The sequence below is a fragment of the Heptranchias perlo genome, chromosome 40, assembly GCF_035084215.1.
Source record: "Heptranchias perlo isolate sHepPer1 chromosome 40, sHepPer1.hap1, whole genome shotgun sequence".
In the NCBI taxonomy this organism is placed as follows: domain Eukaryota; kingdom Metazoa; phylum Chordata; class Chondrichthyes; order Hexanchiformes; family Hexanchidae; genus Heptranchias; species Heptranchias perlo.
The window spans coordinates 1,792,176-1,807,362 of NC_090364.1; the positions used below are offsets into that span (position 1 = coordinate 1,792,176).

General features: G+C 46.3%; 1 protein-coding gene across 1 annotated transcript; it reads right to left on the reverse strand.

The window, feature by feature from the left end:
• Nucleotides 1–781: 781 nt before the first annotated feature.
• LOC137305401 (osteocalcin-like) lies at nucleotides 782–11,271 on the reverse strand. Its single transcript, XM_067974231.1, has 8 exons — nucleotides 11,199–11,271; nucleotides 10,784–10,819; nucleotides 10,136–10,192; nucleotides 9,345–9,380; nucleotides 8,876–8,932; nucleotides 8,611–8,646; nucleotides 4,999–5,074; nucleotides 782–3,527 (listed from the first exon to the last, which is right to left on the reverse strand). The coding sequence occupies exons 1-8, from the start codon at nucleotides 11,269–11,271 to the stop codon at nucleotides 3,395–3,397; spliced, it is 504 nt and encodes a 167-aa protein (XP_067830332.1). The 3' UTR covers nucleotides 782–3,394.
• Nucleotides 11,272–15,187: the final 3,916 nt, after the last annotated feature.

The following is a 15,187-nucleotide window of genomic DNA, read 5'->3' on the forward strand; positions in this document are numbered from 1 at the left end:
GCGAAAGTTCTGCCTCGACAGAGTCGCGGCCTCACTGGCAAACCCGGGCCACCGTGTCAAGAATTGAAGGACACAAGATTTGCATTGGTTAAGGGCTGAGACCAATTGTCAGTGAATCAACCACTGCACTGAATTACATAGAATTTACAGCACAGAAACAGGCCATTCGGCCCAACTGGTCTATGCCGGTGTGTATGCTCCACATGAGCCTCCTCCCTCCCTACTTCATCTCACCCTATCAGCATATCGTTCTATTCCTTTCTCCCTCATGTGTTTATCTACCTTTCCCTTTAAATGCATCTATGCTATTTGCCTCAACTACTCCTTGTGGTAGCAAGTTCCACATTCTTATCGCTCTGGGCAAAGAAGTTTCTCCTGAATTCCTTATTGGATTTATTAGTGACTATCTTATATTTATGGCCCCTAGCTTTGGTCTCCCCCACAAGTGGAAACATCTCTACGTCTACCCTATTAAATCTCTTTATAATTTTAAAGACCTCTATCAGGTCACCCCTCAGCCATCTCTTTTCCTGACTGTTATAACCCCACAGTTCTGGTATCATCCTTATAAATGAGCGGGGATTGGAGGGTGTAGATGTGTGATTGGCCGAGAGTTGATGGACGTGGAGTGGAGTGTTCGGTTGGTTGATGAGTGCAGAGTGATACTAGTGGAAAATAGCTGCGAACGTGGCTTTGGCGGGAGTGCGGGTGATGGGACCTTGATTCAATGAGCACAGCAACCGCACTTTGTATTTGGGAAAAGTGATCCAAACAAAGTCGATTACTTTTGTTAAATTTTATTGTTATATTCATAAAATACAGACATTAGAAACTGCAGGATTTTAGCTTTACTAAAATATGAAAATAAAATAGAATTAACTCAGCGCTGTATCTTCAGCAGGTGCAACAAAGCAATGATAATTGATTCTTACATCATGTGAAATAAGAGATTTACTAAAGATACCGTCCTGCTCCCCCAACTCGGTCCACCCCCAGAATAGCTACGCAGCTGTTAAATAGAGAATGTCTTACCCCTCCATGCATTGTTATAACATTTTCAAAATGAAGGAAGCCCTTTTCTCAAATCCAGTACTCCATCCTCCAAACTGTAGCAGACAGCCAATACATGGCCGTAAACTGTGAAGGAAATATGTCCCTATTGGGGACTGACTCCACCCAAAAATAATCCCCATTCTGCTTTGTTTAGTTTCTTTTCGAAAGATTGAGTGATTGAAAATGGGAGTCTTTTGTTGACTCGGAGCTTGGCTTTTTGAGAAGGAGGTTCTGATACACTTAGTTTCATTCCTGCAAAGCTTTTAAATTAGGACAAAAATGATTTAAGACCAACGGAAGGATTAGTTTTAAAATAACCTTCCACAACATGGAGGCAATTCACAGAGAGACTAAACAAGGAATTTACAAAAATTAAACAGAAATTTCAGCTGTATGATACAACTGTACAGTCAATATTTGGGCCTGGGGGGTGGGGGGAGATGGGAGACTGTGTGTCTTTAGATATTTAAATTATAATACATTTGTGCCTTAGACAGAAGTAAACATTGGTACTTAAACTATAAGAGGAGCACAGTGGGACAGTGTAATGGAGACCCAGCTTATTCCATCACTGATGAAGAGCACACAAGGTATAAGAACTAGACTGGATACCACCCTGTGATATTGCACATAACCTGGACCCTGGAGATCACCCTGTGATATTGCACATAACCTGGAGTCTGGAGATCACCCTGTGTGATATCGCATAAATGCTACTTGTGTTGGTATGATAATATTGCACAAGGTAATTGCTTATATGAAGATCTTTTGGCTGCTATTTTAACAGTGGTTAACCTGTTTATTTCCTTTAATAGAGCAGCCTAAGGAATTTGACAGGAACTCATTAAGCGTTTGGTACGATAATAGAGCACAGGATCACGCCAGACTCCGCTGCTCCCCCAGTGCAGGCATTAACTGGGTACCCACTGCTCAGCTGTATGTACTGTTTATACCACACATAATATATCCAAAGTGATTCAAATGTGCTACTTCTTAAAGCACTGTTTTTCTTTATTTAAATCCTTTTTGTTCATTAGAGCTGATGATCCCTTAATTGCCCCTATGAAGTGCCCCATTCTTTCCCTCTTCCATCTAGAACTTACTCTGCATCTGGTAGCTGGGCTGGAGATATCTTGTTTGCCTTTTATTTTTAAACAAATTAAAAGGGGGGGGGGCAGAAAACCCCAGTAATTGTTATGTAAACGTCACGTTGGTTGAGGTGAAGGGTGTTGAGAGCTGGGTATTGAACGCTTTCCATTTCAGACACCCAGTGTTGGTATCAAACACTTGCAGGTCAGGTACAGCATAGGTGAGCTACAGAATTAAAAGCTGCCTCTACTCTGACCAGAAGTATACGTCAGTCCCACCCTCTGAAACAGACCTGCTAATACTTCACCGTGACAGCTTTCCAGTTCCAACAACATCTGCCTTTCTGAGCAAAGTTGCCAATTTAGTGCCAAATTAGGGACAGAGCAATAAGCCCATTCCCTCTAGGGACTAGGCTGAGAGGCCAAACTCATTTCATATAAGGCCCTTAACAGCCAGCTCGAGGGGCCTCTCATCTTGTTAGTCTTGGCTGGACGTGCAGCCAGATCCCCATGGTGACCCACCGAATCACCCAGATTTCATCAGGGGACATAATATTAAAGAAAAAGCTTTCACAAGACTTTTGTTTTCCCTTTTTAAAACAACAGGAGCAAGTATAATGAGGTGAGACTAGGCCCAGGGCATTGGGTGTAGCTGTCTCCTAGAGGTGGGGGCACTGAACATCATTTTAACTGTTCAGTTTTTTTTTCTATTTGAAAAATTAGCAGCTTTTATTAAAAAAAAATTTAAATTGAAAGAGGAGTGACTGAATTTGGGAAAAAAAAATCCATCATATCAGAGAGATGAAGGAAATTCACAGAAACAGGGGTAACCTGTTTACGCAGTGAAGGGCTGAAATCCCAGGGGACACAAGCTAAAAAGGAAGTTTGGGTAAATCTGGGAGATCTTCACCCAAAGGGAAACTGAATTGTGGAATAAGTTATCAGGACAGGACAGTGAAGCTGTCGGTGTAAATGGGGGTCAAGACATGATTGAGGAATGCAGTGAGAAGGTGGGATTGATCTATGAGGAAGGAAGAGGCTTTTGGTCGTGTTGTCCCTGTTCTAGGGTGTGGTGAGCCCCTCTTAAATCAGAGGGCAGAGCTATGACCCACAGAACTAGTTTAAAATACTCTCTGATGGAAACTATGTTCAAGTTTTTGATCAAAATTGAAAATAATACAGTCTGAGCCACTCTGTTTGACATTATGTGTGGTATAAAGTACTGTGATGTTGCTGATGTTTTCAGTTTATTATTAATAATCTCCAAAATATTGTCGGTAGGCTGTTTGGAATCCGACTCTGTCTGCCAGGTAGTCACAGGGATAGTAGGACTCGCATATTTCCCTACGTCTTTCGTACGGTGTCTTGTAATAGTACTCACGGTGCCTAGAATTAGGATAGATTAACAGAGTTACGAAAGCACTTTGCTTTGTAAAATGAATTGACGCTGAGAGTTTAATGCTTGGAGAGAACCAGAATGTGCTTGGTGATAGACTGACAGAGAATACAGTGCTGGCCAGTCTACCCTGCCCATCTTGGGCTGCATTTGAGGTCAAGTCCCAGAGGTAGGATTTGGTGATCGGTGAACGCTGAGCTATCCAGCTCCCTTTCGAAGAGATCATCATCCGCCTCTCTCTGGGCTGAATGTGAGCTCTGGTCTCAGATTAATTCATCCTCAGAGTTCAGGCCAGATTTGAGTCCAGGGGCCGGAGTTAAAAGGATAGAATTTTGTACGCTAGTCCGTCGAGGTCCCAGGAAATACAGGAGACCTTTGGTTCCAGAAGAAAATGCACTGGAGTGTACAGATATGGTACACCTGCACTTCTTCAAGCAGACACAAAATGGCTGCCTCAATAGCTCAGTGGGTAAATGTGCCACCCAGGAACGCTCTGGGAAGTTCCTCACCAACTCTAACACAAGCTTGTTAATAATGTCAATTAAACAGCCCCGTTTCTATTAATGGGACAGACTGCTGTTCAACGACAGGCCCTCACGGTACAAGGCGATAGGGACTCCCCACTGTTGCCTGGTTGTACCTACATGACTGTCACCTCTAGACTTGATTACTCCAACAATTTCCTGATCAGCCTCCAATCCTCCCTCCATAAACTTGTCCAAAACTCTGCTGCCCATATCCTAACTTTCACCACTTCACCCATCAGCCCTCATTTTCACCTCTCTGCTTTCCCTCAACCTCATTTCGTCGTTGCCAATACGAGTGCTTTGGTCGATGCCAAAAAAACACACGGCACATTTTTAAGACACCTCGGTACCGGGTCGAACAGGGAGTCTGGCCTTAAGCCCCTTACAAGATTGAACAGTTAAAAGAGCTTCTCCATTCCTGCCCCCTCTTTCTGGTAGTGTTTTGGAGATTCTGAGTTGAAGTAGTGACTACTGCTGACATATGAAAAGAAAGGTCCCATACTCACCCCCTCCATCTCCCAAAGCATTAAATTTAAAATCCTCACCCTCTGGTCTCACCTCACCCCATTTCTGCTATCTCCTCCAGCGCTGCAACCCCCCAATCTTTCCGTTCCTCTGACTATCAACCCCCTCCTCCTCCTCACCAACGGGAACAGTAGCTTTCAACCACCTGGGTCCTGCTGTCTGGAATCCCCTCCCTAAACCACTCTGCCTCCCTCTCCTTTTAAAACCTTCTCACACCCCCATTTGGTTGACCAAACTTTTGGTCACCCCTCCTAATCTCACTGTCTACATGTCTACCTGTGAAGCACCTTGGGATGTTTAGGTTAAAGGTGTTGCTGTTGTGTCAGCTTGGAGGCCTGAGCAAGAAGCAGTGAAGACACATCCTTGTAAACAAGCTCCCAACATATGATGCAAGAACTAAATGACTGACCTTTCGTAGTATTCACGAATTGACCTCTTGGACCTTTTGACAATAGAGTTGGCTTTCTGCTTCAGAAGGAAGGGACCTGGAATAAACATGAATAATTACAGGACTAGCATAAGGAAAATATCATTCATGTATGAGACTAGCAGTGTCAGAAGGTTATTCCAATGAAGGGCATCATAGTCGAACCCCATCCTACCCCTCGCCCATAGTCGAACTCCTTCTCCCCTCGCCCATAGTCAAACCCCTTCTCCCCTCGCCCAGTCGAACCCCATCCTGCCCCTCGCCCAGTCGAACCCCTTCTCCCCTCGCCCATAGTCAAACCCCTTCTCCCCTCGCCCATAGTCATAGAGTCAGAGTCATAGAGTTATACAGCACGGATAGAGGCCCTTCGGCCCATCGTGTCCGCACCGGCCATCAAGCCCTGTCTACTCTAATCCCATATTCCAGCATTTGGTCCGTAGCCTTGTATGCTATGGCATTTCAAGTGCTCATCCAAATGCTTCTTGAATGTTGTGAGGGTTCCTGCCTCCACAACCCTTTCAGACAGTGAGTTCCAGACTCCAACCACCCTCTGGGTGAAAAAGTTCTTTCTCAAATCCCCTCTAAACCTCCCGCCTTTTACCTTGAATCTATGTCCCCTTGTTATAGAACCCTCAACGAAGGGAAAAAGCTCCTTAGTATCCATCCTATCTGTGCCCCTCATAATTTTGTACACCTCAATCATGTCCCCCCTCAGCCTCCTCTGCTCCAAGGAAAACAAACCCAATCTTCCCAGTCTCTCTTCATAGCTGAAGCGCTCCAGCCCTGGTAACAACCCCATCCTGCCCCTCGCCCGATTCCTCACATTTTGTTTAATGATATTAATAAATATTAATTTTTGTCTATTTAAGATAAGAAGTGATGTCTACAAAACTTTCTTGTTGCTGTCTTTCACTTCTTCTGAAAAGAAAGTTCATATTTACTTTCAGAGAAACCTGATGCTGTTGGAGTAACAGGTAGATGGGGGCTGGGTTGGGGGCTGGGCCGGGCGAGTGCGGGCCGGTGTTGGGCTAATCTCCTCCCACAGGACGGCACAGGATGTTCCACATGACATTGGGCCTACGGTTTGATGATTAATTTATCCTGTAAATGTGAGACTATCCCTGTTCTTTGGCTTCAATATTTCCTCCTTCTCTGGTTATTTAACAAAACTCCCTCCTTGTTGACATTCCTCCCTCCACTGGTTCGACATCTTCAAAAGGCAGTTGTGGTGTCAGCAACAGCTGGGAGCCAGATGTTGGCTCCCTGACCAGAACTAGATACATACACCATAAGATGCTAAGAGCAGTCAGGATTTCAGCCCCAAAATAGGATTAGTTTTTAATCTGTAGAAATATTCTACAGACCTAAACCTTCCTCAGAACATTCAGTGTTAGAAAGGTACAGCCCGCCATGGCTGAATAGCTGAATGTCCTCCCAAGTATGGGACTGTGCCAGAGGATCCCAGCCTCTGCTCTGAGCTGGGGCACCAGGAGGGCTGTTGTAGTTGCCCTCAGTGCCCCTGGGCTGGCAGAAACCCTCAGCCATGGTTTCCTGTCCCTGATCACTGGGACTTGTTTCCTTTGGACCAGTGATTTCAGAGTGTGTCCAGCTGAGCTTGACCGTGGCGAATACAGAACCGATCCGGGCAAATCATTCCACATGGATACGAGTTAGAAATGGGATTGTTGGGAGTAGGAAGGGAAGTCGAGGGACTGTGGAATAAGTTACCAGGAAATGAAATTGAAACAGACGATATGAATGGGGTTGAGAGAGAAGAGATTGAGGGACAAGTTGTGAAAAGGAGTAGGTTGTGGTTGATATGTGAAAAGTGACCGTCATTCCAGAGCTCTTCTGTTTTTAGTCTAAGGGGTGTTCGGCAACGATGTTAGTCTTCTAACGCGGGGAAGGTGTTCCTGCTGGGACACTGGGGGGGGGGAACGGTGTTCCTGCTGGGACACTGGGGGGGGGGAACGGTGTTCCTGCTGGGACACTGGGGGGGGGGAACGGTGTTCCTGCTGGGACACTGGGGGGGACGGACGGTGTTCCTGCTGGGACACTGGGGGGGACGGACGGTGTTCCTGCTGGGACACTGGGGGGGACGGACGGTGTTCCTGCTGGGACACTGGGGGGGACGGACGGTGTTCCTGCTGGGACACTGGGGGGGACGGACGGTGTTCCTGCTGGGACACTGGGGGGGACGGACGGTGTTCCTGCTGGGACACTGGGGGGGGACGGACGGTGTTCCTGCTGGGACACTGGGGGGGGACGGACGGTGTTCCTGCTGGGACACTGGGGGGGGACGGACGGTGTTCCTGCTGGGACACTGGGGGGGACGGACGGTGTTCCTGCTGGGACACTGGGGGGGACGGACGGTGTTCCTGCTGGGACACTGGGGGGGACGGACGGTGTTCCTGCTGGGACACTGGGGGGGACGGACGGTGTTCCTGCTGGGACACTGGGGGGGACGGACGGTGTTCCTGCTGGGACACTGGGGGGGACGGACGGTGTTCCTGCTGGGACACTGGGGGGGGCGGACGGTGTTCCTGCTGGGACACTGGGGGGGGCGGACGGTGTTCCTGCTGGGACACTGGGGGGGGCGGACGGTGTTCCTGCTGGGACACTGGGGGGGACGGACGGTGTTCCTGCTGGGACACTGGGGGGGACGGACGGTGTTCCTGCTGGGACACTGGGGGGGACGGACGGTGTTCCTGCTGGGACACTGGGGGGGACGGACGGTGTTCCTGCTGGGACACTGGGGGGGGAAAACGGTGTTCCTGCTGGGACACTGGGGGGGACGTACGGTGTTCCTGCTGGGACACTGGGGGGGACGGACGGTGTTCCTGCTGGGACACTGGGGGGGACGGACGGTGTTCCTGCTGGGACACTGGGGGGGACGGACCGTGTTCCTGCTGGGACACTGGGGGGGACGGACCGTGTTCCTGCTGGGACACTGGGGGGGACGGACCGTGTTCCTGCTGGGACACTGGGGGGGACGGACGGTGTTCCTGCTGGGACACTGGGGGGGACGGACGGTGTTCCTGCTGGGACACTGGGGGGGACGGACGGTGTTCCTGCTGGGACACTGGGGGGGGCGGACGGTGTTCCTGCTGGGACACTGGGGGGGGCGGACGGTGTTCCTGCTGGGACACTGGGGGGGGGGGGAGACGGTGTTCCTGCTGGGACACTGGGGGGGGGGGGGGGGGGGAGACGGTGTTCCTGCTGGGACACTGGGGGGGGACGGTGTTCCTGCTGGGAAGGTGTTCCTGCTGGGACACTGGGGTGGGGGGAAGGTGTTCCTGCTGGGACACTGGGGGGGGGGGGAAGCAGTGTGAAGGAGTGGGGGTTATGCAAGAGGCCAGAATTCGAGGAGCGAATAGATGTGTGAACAGAGCAGGCTGAGTTCAGCTGTAACAGTGACCCACAGCTGATCATGGAGGCTCAGCTCTGACACCTGAACGATGCCAAGGTGAAGAAACAGTTTCATTCAGGTTCCAATCTGAACAAGGGATCTGAATTTTAGAAATAGTGACATATTAAAATAGAAATAAAGATATCTTGAGACTTAGAGTGACTCTCAAAGATGAAGATAAATACCTTTAGTATCAGGGCCACTCTCATTTTCTAGAGAGTCTGAAACAGAAGGAACAGAATTTCAGTTTCCAGACCACACGTTGTGTTATCCGAATGGTTTTCAAAGATCCCACTCTCCCAATGCAAACACCGACACACTCAGCACCAGGGTAGGTGACATCTCCAGATAAATTTCACATCATTTCAATAAAGAGCTTGTTAATCCTCACGGACCCAGCTCCCATATATTAGCGCAGTCAATAATCCCCAGACAGAGAGATCTACAAACCATCATCTCCTCCGGCCACAATCACTTTGATTTTCCTTTTGACAATTTCACCGGAATCTGAAATGAAAACCGGTTTTCGATTATAAAATGGAAAATGAATTTGAATTGTTCACAATTGAAAACTGTCTGTCACACGTTCCTTTCTGCTCACACTCACACATTGCACTACCCACTGAATCGGTCACCACTGTCACCATAAGCTGACCCAAACCAAAGGGCGGATTCAGTAGCCGATCTCCGAGGGATTACAGTGCCAATGTGAGATTGTCACTGAATGCTACTCTCTGCCCTCCTGGCTCTTCAGATACAGGAACAGAGAGCCGAGCACTGACTCCGGGGCCTGAGCTTTGGGTTTCCATCCAAGGCCAATGGATCAAAACTGCATCCCAGAGTCATTAGTACAATTATCATTAGATTATTTTCTAATGAATATTGGAAATAGCGACAAATAAAATATAAATATAGATACCTTGAGGCTTAGAGTGAATGTCATGTTCAAAAGAATCTGGAATAGAAAGAAAAGAATTTCAGTTTCCAGACCACCCTAATGGTTTTCAAAGATCCCACTCTCCCACTACAAACACCAACACACTCGGCACTGGGGTGTTTGTATTTAAGGATGTGGAATAAATCCTCAGGCTGTTTGCATTCCGTTCTGCAATGGTTTACAAAAGTGTTGCTCCCAATGCAAAGACTGGGAGCCCCCAGCCCTTGGGCAGATGTGAATATTCTGTTCTAAACTCAGCCACTGGGCCCTTAATGGGCTTCAGCGATCAGACAGGACATTTAGAACATGTGAAGCCCAGTCTGTGTCCCTCACTACCTGTGTACCAGGCCTCAGGGCTCAGGGTTAATCACAAGCAAACTACAGACAGTCCTGTTCTAGGAGAGAGACTTGCATCTATAGAGAGTCTTTCAGGACCTCAGGATGTCCCAAAGCGCTTTACAACCAATGAAATACTTTTGAAGTGTAGTCACTGTTGAATGTAGGAAACGCAACAGCCCATTTGTGCACAGCAGGATCCCACAAATAACAATGTGGTAATGACCAGACAATCTGTTTGTTTTGTTTGAGGGATAAATATTGGGCAGGACACTGTAGGAAGCGGTGCTCCCTGGTTAGTGTGTTAATACTGAGCCCAATCAGAGCACATGTTTCAGAGTAACTCACAGAGGGACCAGAGCCTGTGCCTCCCCTCACAGACCCAGCTCCCATATATTAGCGCAGTCAATAATCCCCAGACAGAGAGATCTACAAACCATCATCTCCTCCGGCCACAATCACTTTGCTTTTCCTTTTGACAATTTCAACGGAATCTGAAATGAAAACCGGTTTTCGATTATAAAATGCAAAATGGATTTGAATTGTTCACAATTGAGAAGTGTGTCTCTGTCACACGTTCCTTTTTGCTCACACTCAGACTTTGCACTACCCACTGAATCGCTCACCTCACCATGAGCTCCATTCCCATCGCCCGACGGCCCAGCTCAGGGTTGGATTAGGGTTGGGTGATTTCACCAGGAAACTGCTGGTTGAATCCAGGAGGCTCCAGGGTCAGTGTGAGTCTCACTCCTGGCACTGAGACTGGCACACGTGAGTCCAGGTTAGTGTCCTGCCAACGTGTGCCAATCTCAACTCAACTGAGCAGCCCCGAACCAAACAAAGGCCGGTCTCAGCGAGGGATTACTGCACGGGTGTGAGATTGTCCCTAATCCCCACTCTCTGCCCTCCTGGCTCTTCAGATACAGGAACAGAGAGCCGAGCACTGACACCGGGGTCTGAGCTTTGGGTTTCCATCCAAGGCCAATGGATCAAAACTGCATCCCAGAGTCATTAGTACAATTATCATTAGATTATTTTCTAATGAATTTTAGAAATAGCGACAAATAAAATATAAATATAGATACCTTGAGGCTTAGAGTGACTGTCATGTTCTAAAGAATCTGGAATAGAAAGAACAGAATTTCAGTTCACAAATCAAAGGAAAGACTCAGTGTGCAGTTATCAGAATAGTTTGAAAATTGTCACTCCTGTTTTAATGACATTTAAATCTGTAACCGTGATGTATTGTTGAAAGATGAAGATAAATACCTTTAGTATCAGGGACACTCTCATTTTCTAAAGAGTCTGAAACAGAAGGAACGGAATTTCAGTTTCCAGATCACACATTGAGTTATCCTAATGGTTTTCAGTGATCCCACTCTCCCACAGTGATACCAGTCTCAGGGGCTGATTTAGCGAGGGATTACTGCACGTGGTGAGAGATTAAACCTAACCTGCAGTCTCTGCCCTCCTGGCTCTTCAACCATGAGATGAGTGAACCAAGAGCTGCCTCTGGGGTCCTGGGCTGTGGGCTCCCATTTGGGGCTAATGGGACAACCTCTCCACAGCCCATTTCATCGATCCTATTGTCACTGTGTTATTAACTAATCATAAAGATTCCAAATCCTCCCCATGAGATTAAAATATCCAGACCACACGTTGTGTTATCCGAATGGTTTTCAAAGATCCCACTCTCCCAATGCAAACACCGACACACTCAGCACCAGGGTAGGTGACATCTCCAGATAAATTTCACATCATTTCAATAAAGAGCTTGTTAATCCTCACGGACCCAGCTCCCATATATTAGCGCAGTCAATAATCCCCAGACAGAGAGATCTACAAACCATCATCTCCTCCGGCCACAATCACTTTGATTTTCCTTTTGACAATTTCATCGGAATCTGAAATGAAAACCAGTTTTCGATTATAAAATGGAAAATGAATTTGAATTGTTCACAATTGAAAACTGTCTGTCACACGTTCCTTTCTGCTCACACTCACACATTGCACTACCCACTGAATCGGTCACCACTGTCACCATAAGCTTGACCCAAACCAAAGGGTGGATTCAGTAGCTGATCTCCGCGAGGGATTACTGTGCCAATGTGAGATTGTCCCTAATCCCCACTCTCTGCCCGCCTGGCTCTTCCGATACAGGAACAGAGAGCCGAGCACTGACTCCGGGGCCTGAGCTTTGGGTTTCCATCCAAGGCCAATGGATCAAAACTGCATCTCAGAGTCATTCGTGCAATTATCATTAGATTATTTTCTATTGAATATTAGAAATAGTGACATATTATAATATAAATACAGATACCTTGAGGCTTAGAGTGACTGTCATGTTCTAAAGAATCTGGAACAGAATTTCAGTTCACGAATCACAGGAAAGGCTCTGTGTCCAGTTATCAGAATAATTGTAAAACCGTCTCTCCCATTTTAATGGCATTGATATCTGTAACCGGGATGTATTGTTCAAAGTTTAAGATAAATACCTTTAACATCAGGGCCACTCTCATTTTCTAAAGAATCTGGAATAGAAAGAACAGAATTTCAGTTTACAGACCACATGTTCAGTTACCCTAATGGTTTTCAAAGATCCCACTCTCCCACTGCAAACACCAACACACTCAGCACTGGGGTGTTTGTATTTAGGGATCTGGAATAAATCCTCGGGCTGTTTGTGTTCCGTTCTGCAATGGTTTACAAAGGCGTCGCTCCCATTGCAAAGACTGAGAGCCCCCAGCCCTTGGGTAGGAAATAAGAACATAAGAACATAAGAACATAAGAAATAGGAGCAGGAGTAGGCCAATCAGCCTCTCGAGCCTGCTCCGCCATTCAATAAGATCATGGCTGATCTGGTCCTAACCTCAAATCTAAAATCATGTCCAATTTCCTGCCCGCTCCCCGTAACCCCTAATTCCCTTTACTTCTAGGAAACTGTCTATTTCTGTTTTAAATTTATTTAATGATGTAGCTTCCACAGCTTCCTGGGGCAGCAAATTCCACAGACCTACCACCCAAAGAACATAAGAAATAGGAGCAGGAGTAGGCCATCCAGACCCTCGAGCCTGCTCCGCCATTCAACAAGATCATGGCTGATCTTCTACCTCAACGCCATTTTCCTGCACCATCCCCATATCCCTTAATGCCTTTAATATCTAGAAATCTATCAATTTCTGTTTTGAATGGACTCAATGACTGAGCCTCCACAGCCCCCTGGGGTAGAGAATTCCAAAGATTCACCACCCCGAGTGAAGAAATTCCTCCATCTCAGTTCTAAATGGCCTACCCTTATTCTGAGACTGTGACCCCTGGTTCTAGACTCCCCAGCCAGGGGAAACATCCTCCTTGCATCTACCCTGTCGAACCCTGTAAGAATTTTGTATGTCTCAATGAGATCACCTCTCATTCTTCTAAACTCTCGAGAATACCGGCTTAGTCTACTCAATCTCTCCTCATACGACAATCCCACCATCCCAGGAATCAGTCTGGTGAACCTTTGTTGCACTCCCTCCATGGCAAGTATATCCTTTCTTAGCTAAGGAGACCAGAATTGCACACAATACTCCAGGTGCGGTCTCATCAAGGTCCTATATAATTGCAGTAAGACATCTTTACTCCTGTACTCAAATCCTCTTATAATAAAGGCCAACATACCATTTGCCTTCCTAATTGCTTGGTGCACCTGCATGTTAGCTTTCAGTGACTCATGTACAAGGACACCCAGGTCCCTTTGAACATCAACATTTCCCAATCTCTCACCATTTTAAAAAATACTCTGCATTTCTGTTTTTCCTTCCGAAGTGGATAACTTCACATTTTTCCACATTATATTCCATCTGCCATGTTCTTGTCCACTCACTTAACCTGTCTACATCCCTTTGAAGCCTCTTTGCATCCTCTTCTCAACTCACATTCCCACACAGTTTTGTGTCATCAGCAAACTTGGAAATATTACATTTGGTTCCCTCATCCAAATCATTGATATATTTTGTGAATAGCTGGGGCCCAAGCACTGATCCCTGCAGTACCCAACTAGTCACAGTCTGCCAACCTGGAAAAGACCTGTTTATTCCTATTCTCTGTTTTCTGTCTGTTAACCAATTCTCAATCCATGCCAGTATATTATCCCCAATTCCATGTGCTCTAACTTTGTTCACCAACCTCCTGGGTTACATCCTCAAAGAACTCCGATAGGTTTGTCAAACTTGATTTCCCTTTCATAAATCCATGTTGACTCAGAAAATAGGATTTGATAAAGTGTTCTGTTATCACATCCTTTATAATAGATTCTAGCATTTTCCCTACTACTGATGTCAGGCTAACTGGTCTGTAGGTCCCTGTTTTCTCTCTCCCTCCTTTCTTAAATAGTGGGGTTACATTTGCCACCCTCCGATCTGCAGGAACTGTTCCAGAATCTATAGAATTTTGAAAGATGACAACCAATGCATCCACTATCTCCATAGCCACCTCTTTCAAAACCCTGGGATGTAGATCATCAGGTCCTTGGGATTTATTGACTTTCAGTCCCATTAATGTCACGAGTACTATTTTTTTACTAATACTAATTTCTTTCAGTCCCTCATTCTTGCAGACCTTTGGATCTCTAATATTTCTGGGAGGTTTTTTGTGTCTTCTTCAGTGAAGACAGGCACAAAGTATTTGTTTAATTTCTCTGTCATTTCCTTATTCCCCATTATAAATTCTCCCGTCTGTCTGTAAGGGACCCACATTTGCCTTCGCCAGTCTTTTCCTTTTTACATACCTATAGAAGCTTTTGCAGTCTGTTTTTATATGTTTCTTGCTAGTTTACTCTCATATTCTGTTTTCCCTCTATCAATTTCTTGGTCCTCCTTTGCTGAATTCTAAAATGCTCCCAATCCTCAGGCTTACTGCTTTTTCTGGTAACTTTATTTGCCTCTTCCTTTGATTTAATGCTATCTTTAATTCCTCTTGTTAGCCACGGTTGGACCACTTTTCCTGTTGGGTTTTTGTGCCTTAAAGGAATATATACTTGTTGCAAATTATGTATTAATTCTTTAAATGCCAGCCATTGCCTGTCTACCGTCATACCTTTTAATGTCATTCCCCAATCAACCACAGCCAACTTGTGCCTCACACCTTCGTAGTTTCCTTTGTTTAGATTTAAGACCCTAGTTTCAGATTGAACTACATCACTTTCAAACGTAATGAAGAATTAGGAAAGAGTAATGTGAATATTCCATTCTAAACTCAGCCACTGGGCCCTTAATGGGCTTCAGAGATCAGACAGGACATTTAGAACATGTGAAGCCCAGTCTGTGTCCCTCACTACCTGTGCACCAGGCCCCAGGGCTCAGGGTTAACCACAAGCAAACTACAGACAGTCCTGTTCTAGGAGAGAAACGTCCATTTATAGAGAGTCTTTCCGGACCTCAGGACGTCCCAAAGCGCTTTACAACCAATGAAATACTTTTGAAGTGTAGTCACTGTTGTAATGTAGGAAA

Coding starts and splice junctions, on each gene's coding strand:
- LOC137305401 (XM_067974231.1), bottom strand. CDS start 11,271: ATGGGCTGTGGAGAGGTTGTCCCATTAGCCCCAAATGGGAGCCCACAG. Junction 9,381..10,135: donor TGTGGCCGGAGGAGATGATG/GTTTGTAGATCT, acceptor TTTCTATTCCAG/ATTCTTTTGAACATGACATT. Junction 3,528..4,998: donor ATTCGTGAATACTACGAAAG/GTCAGTCATTTA, acceptor TCCTAATTCTAG/GCACCGTGAGTACTATTACA.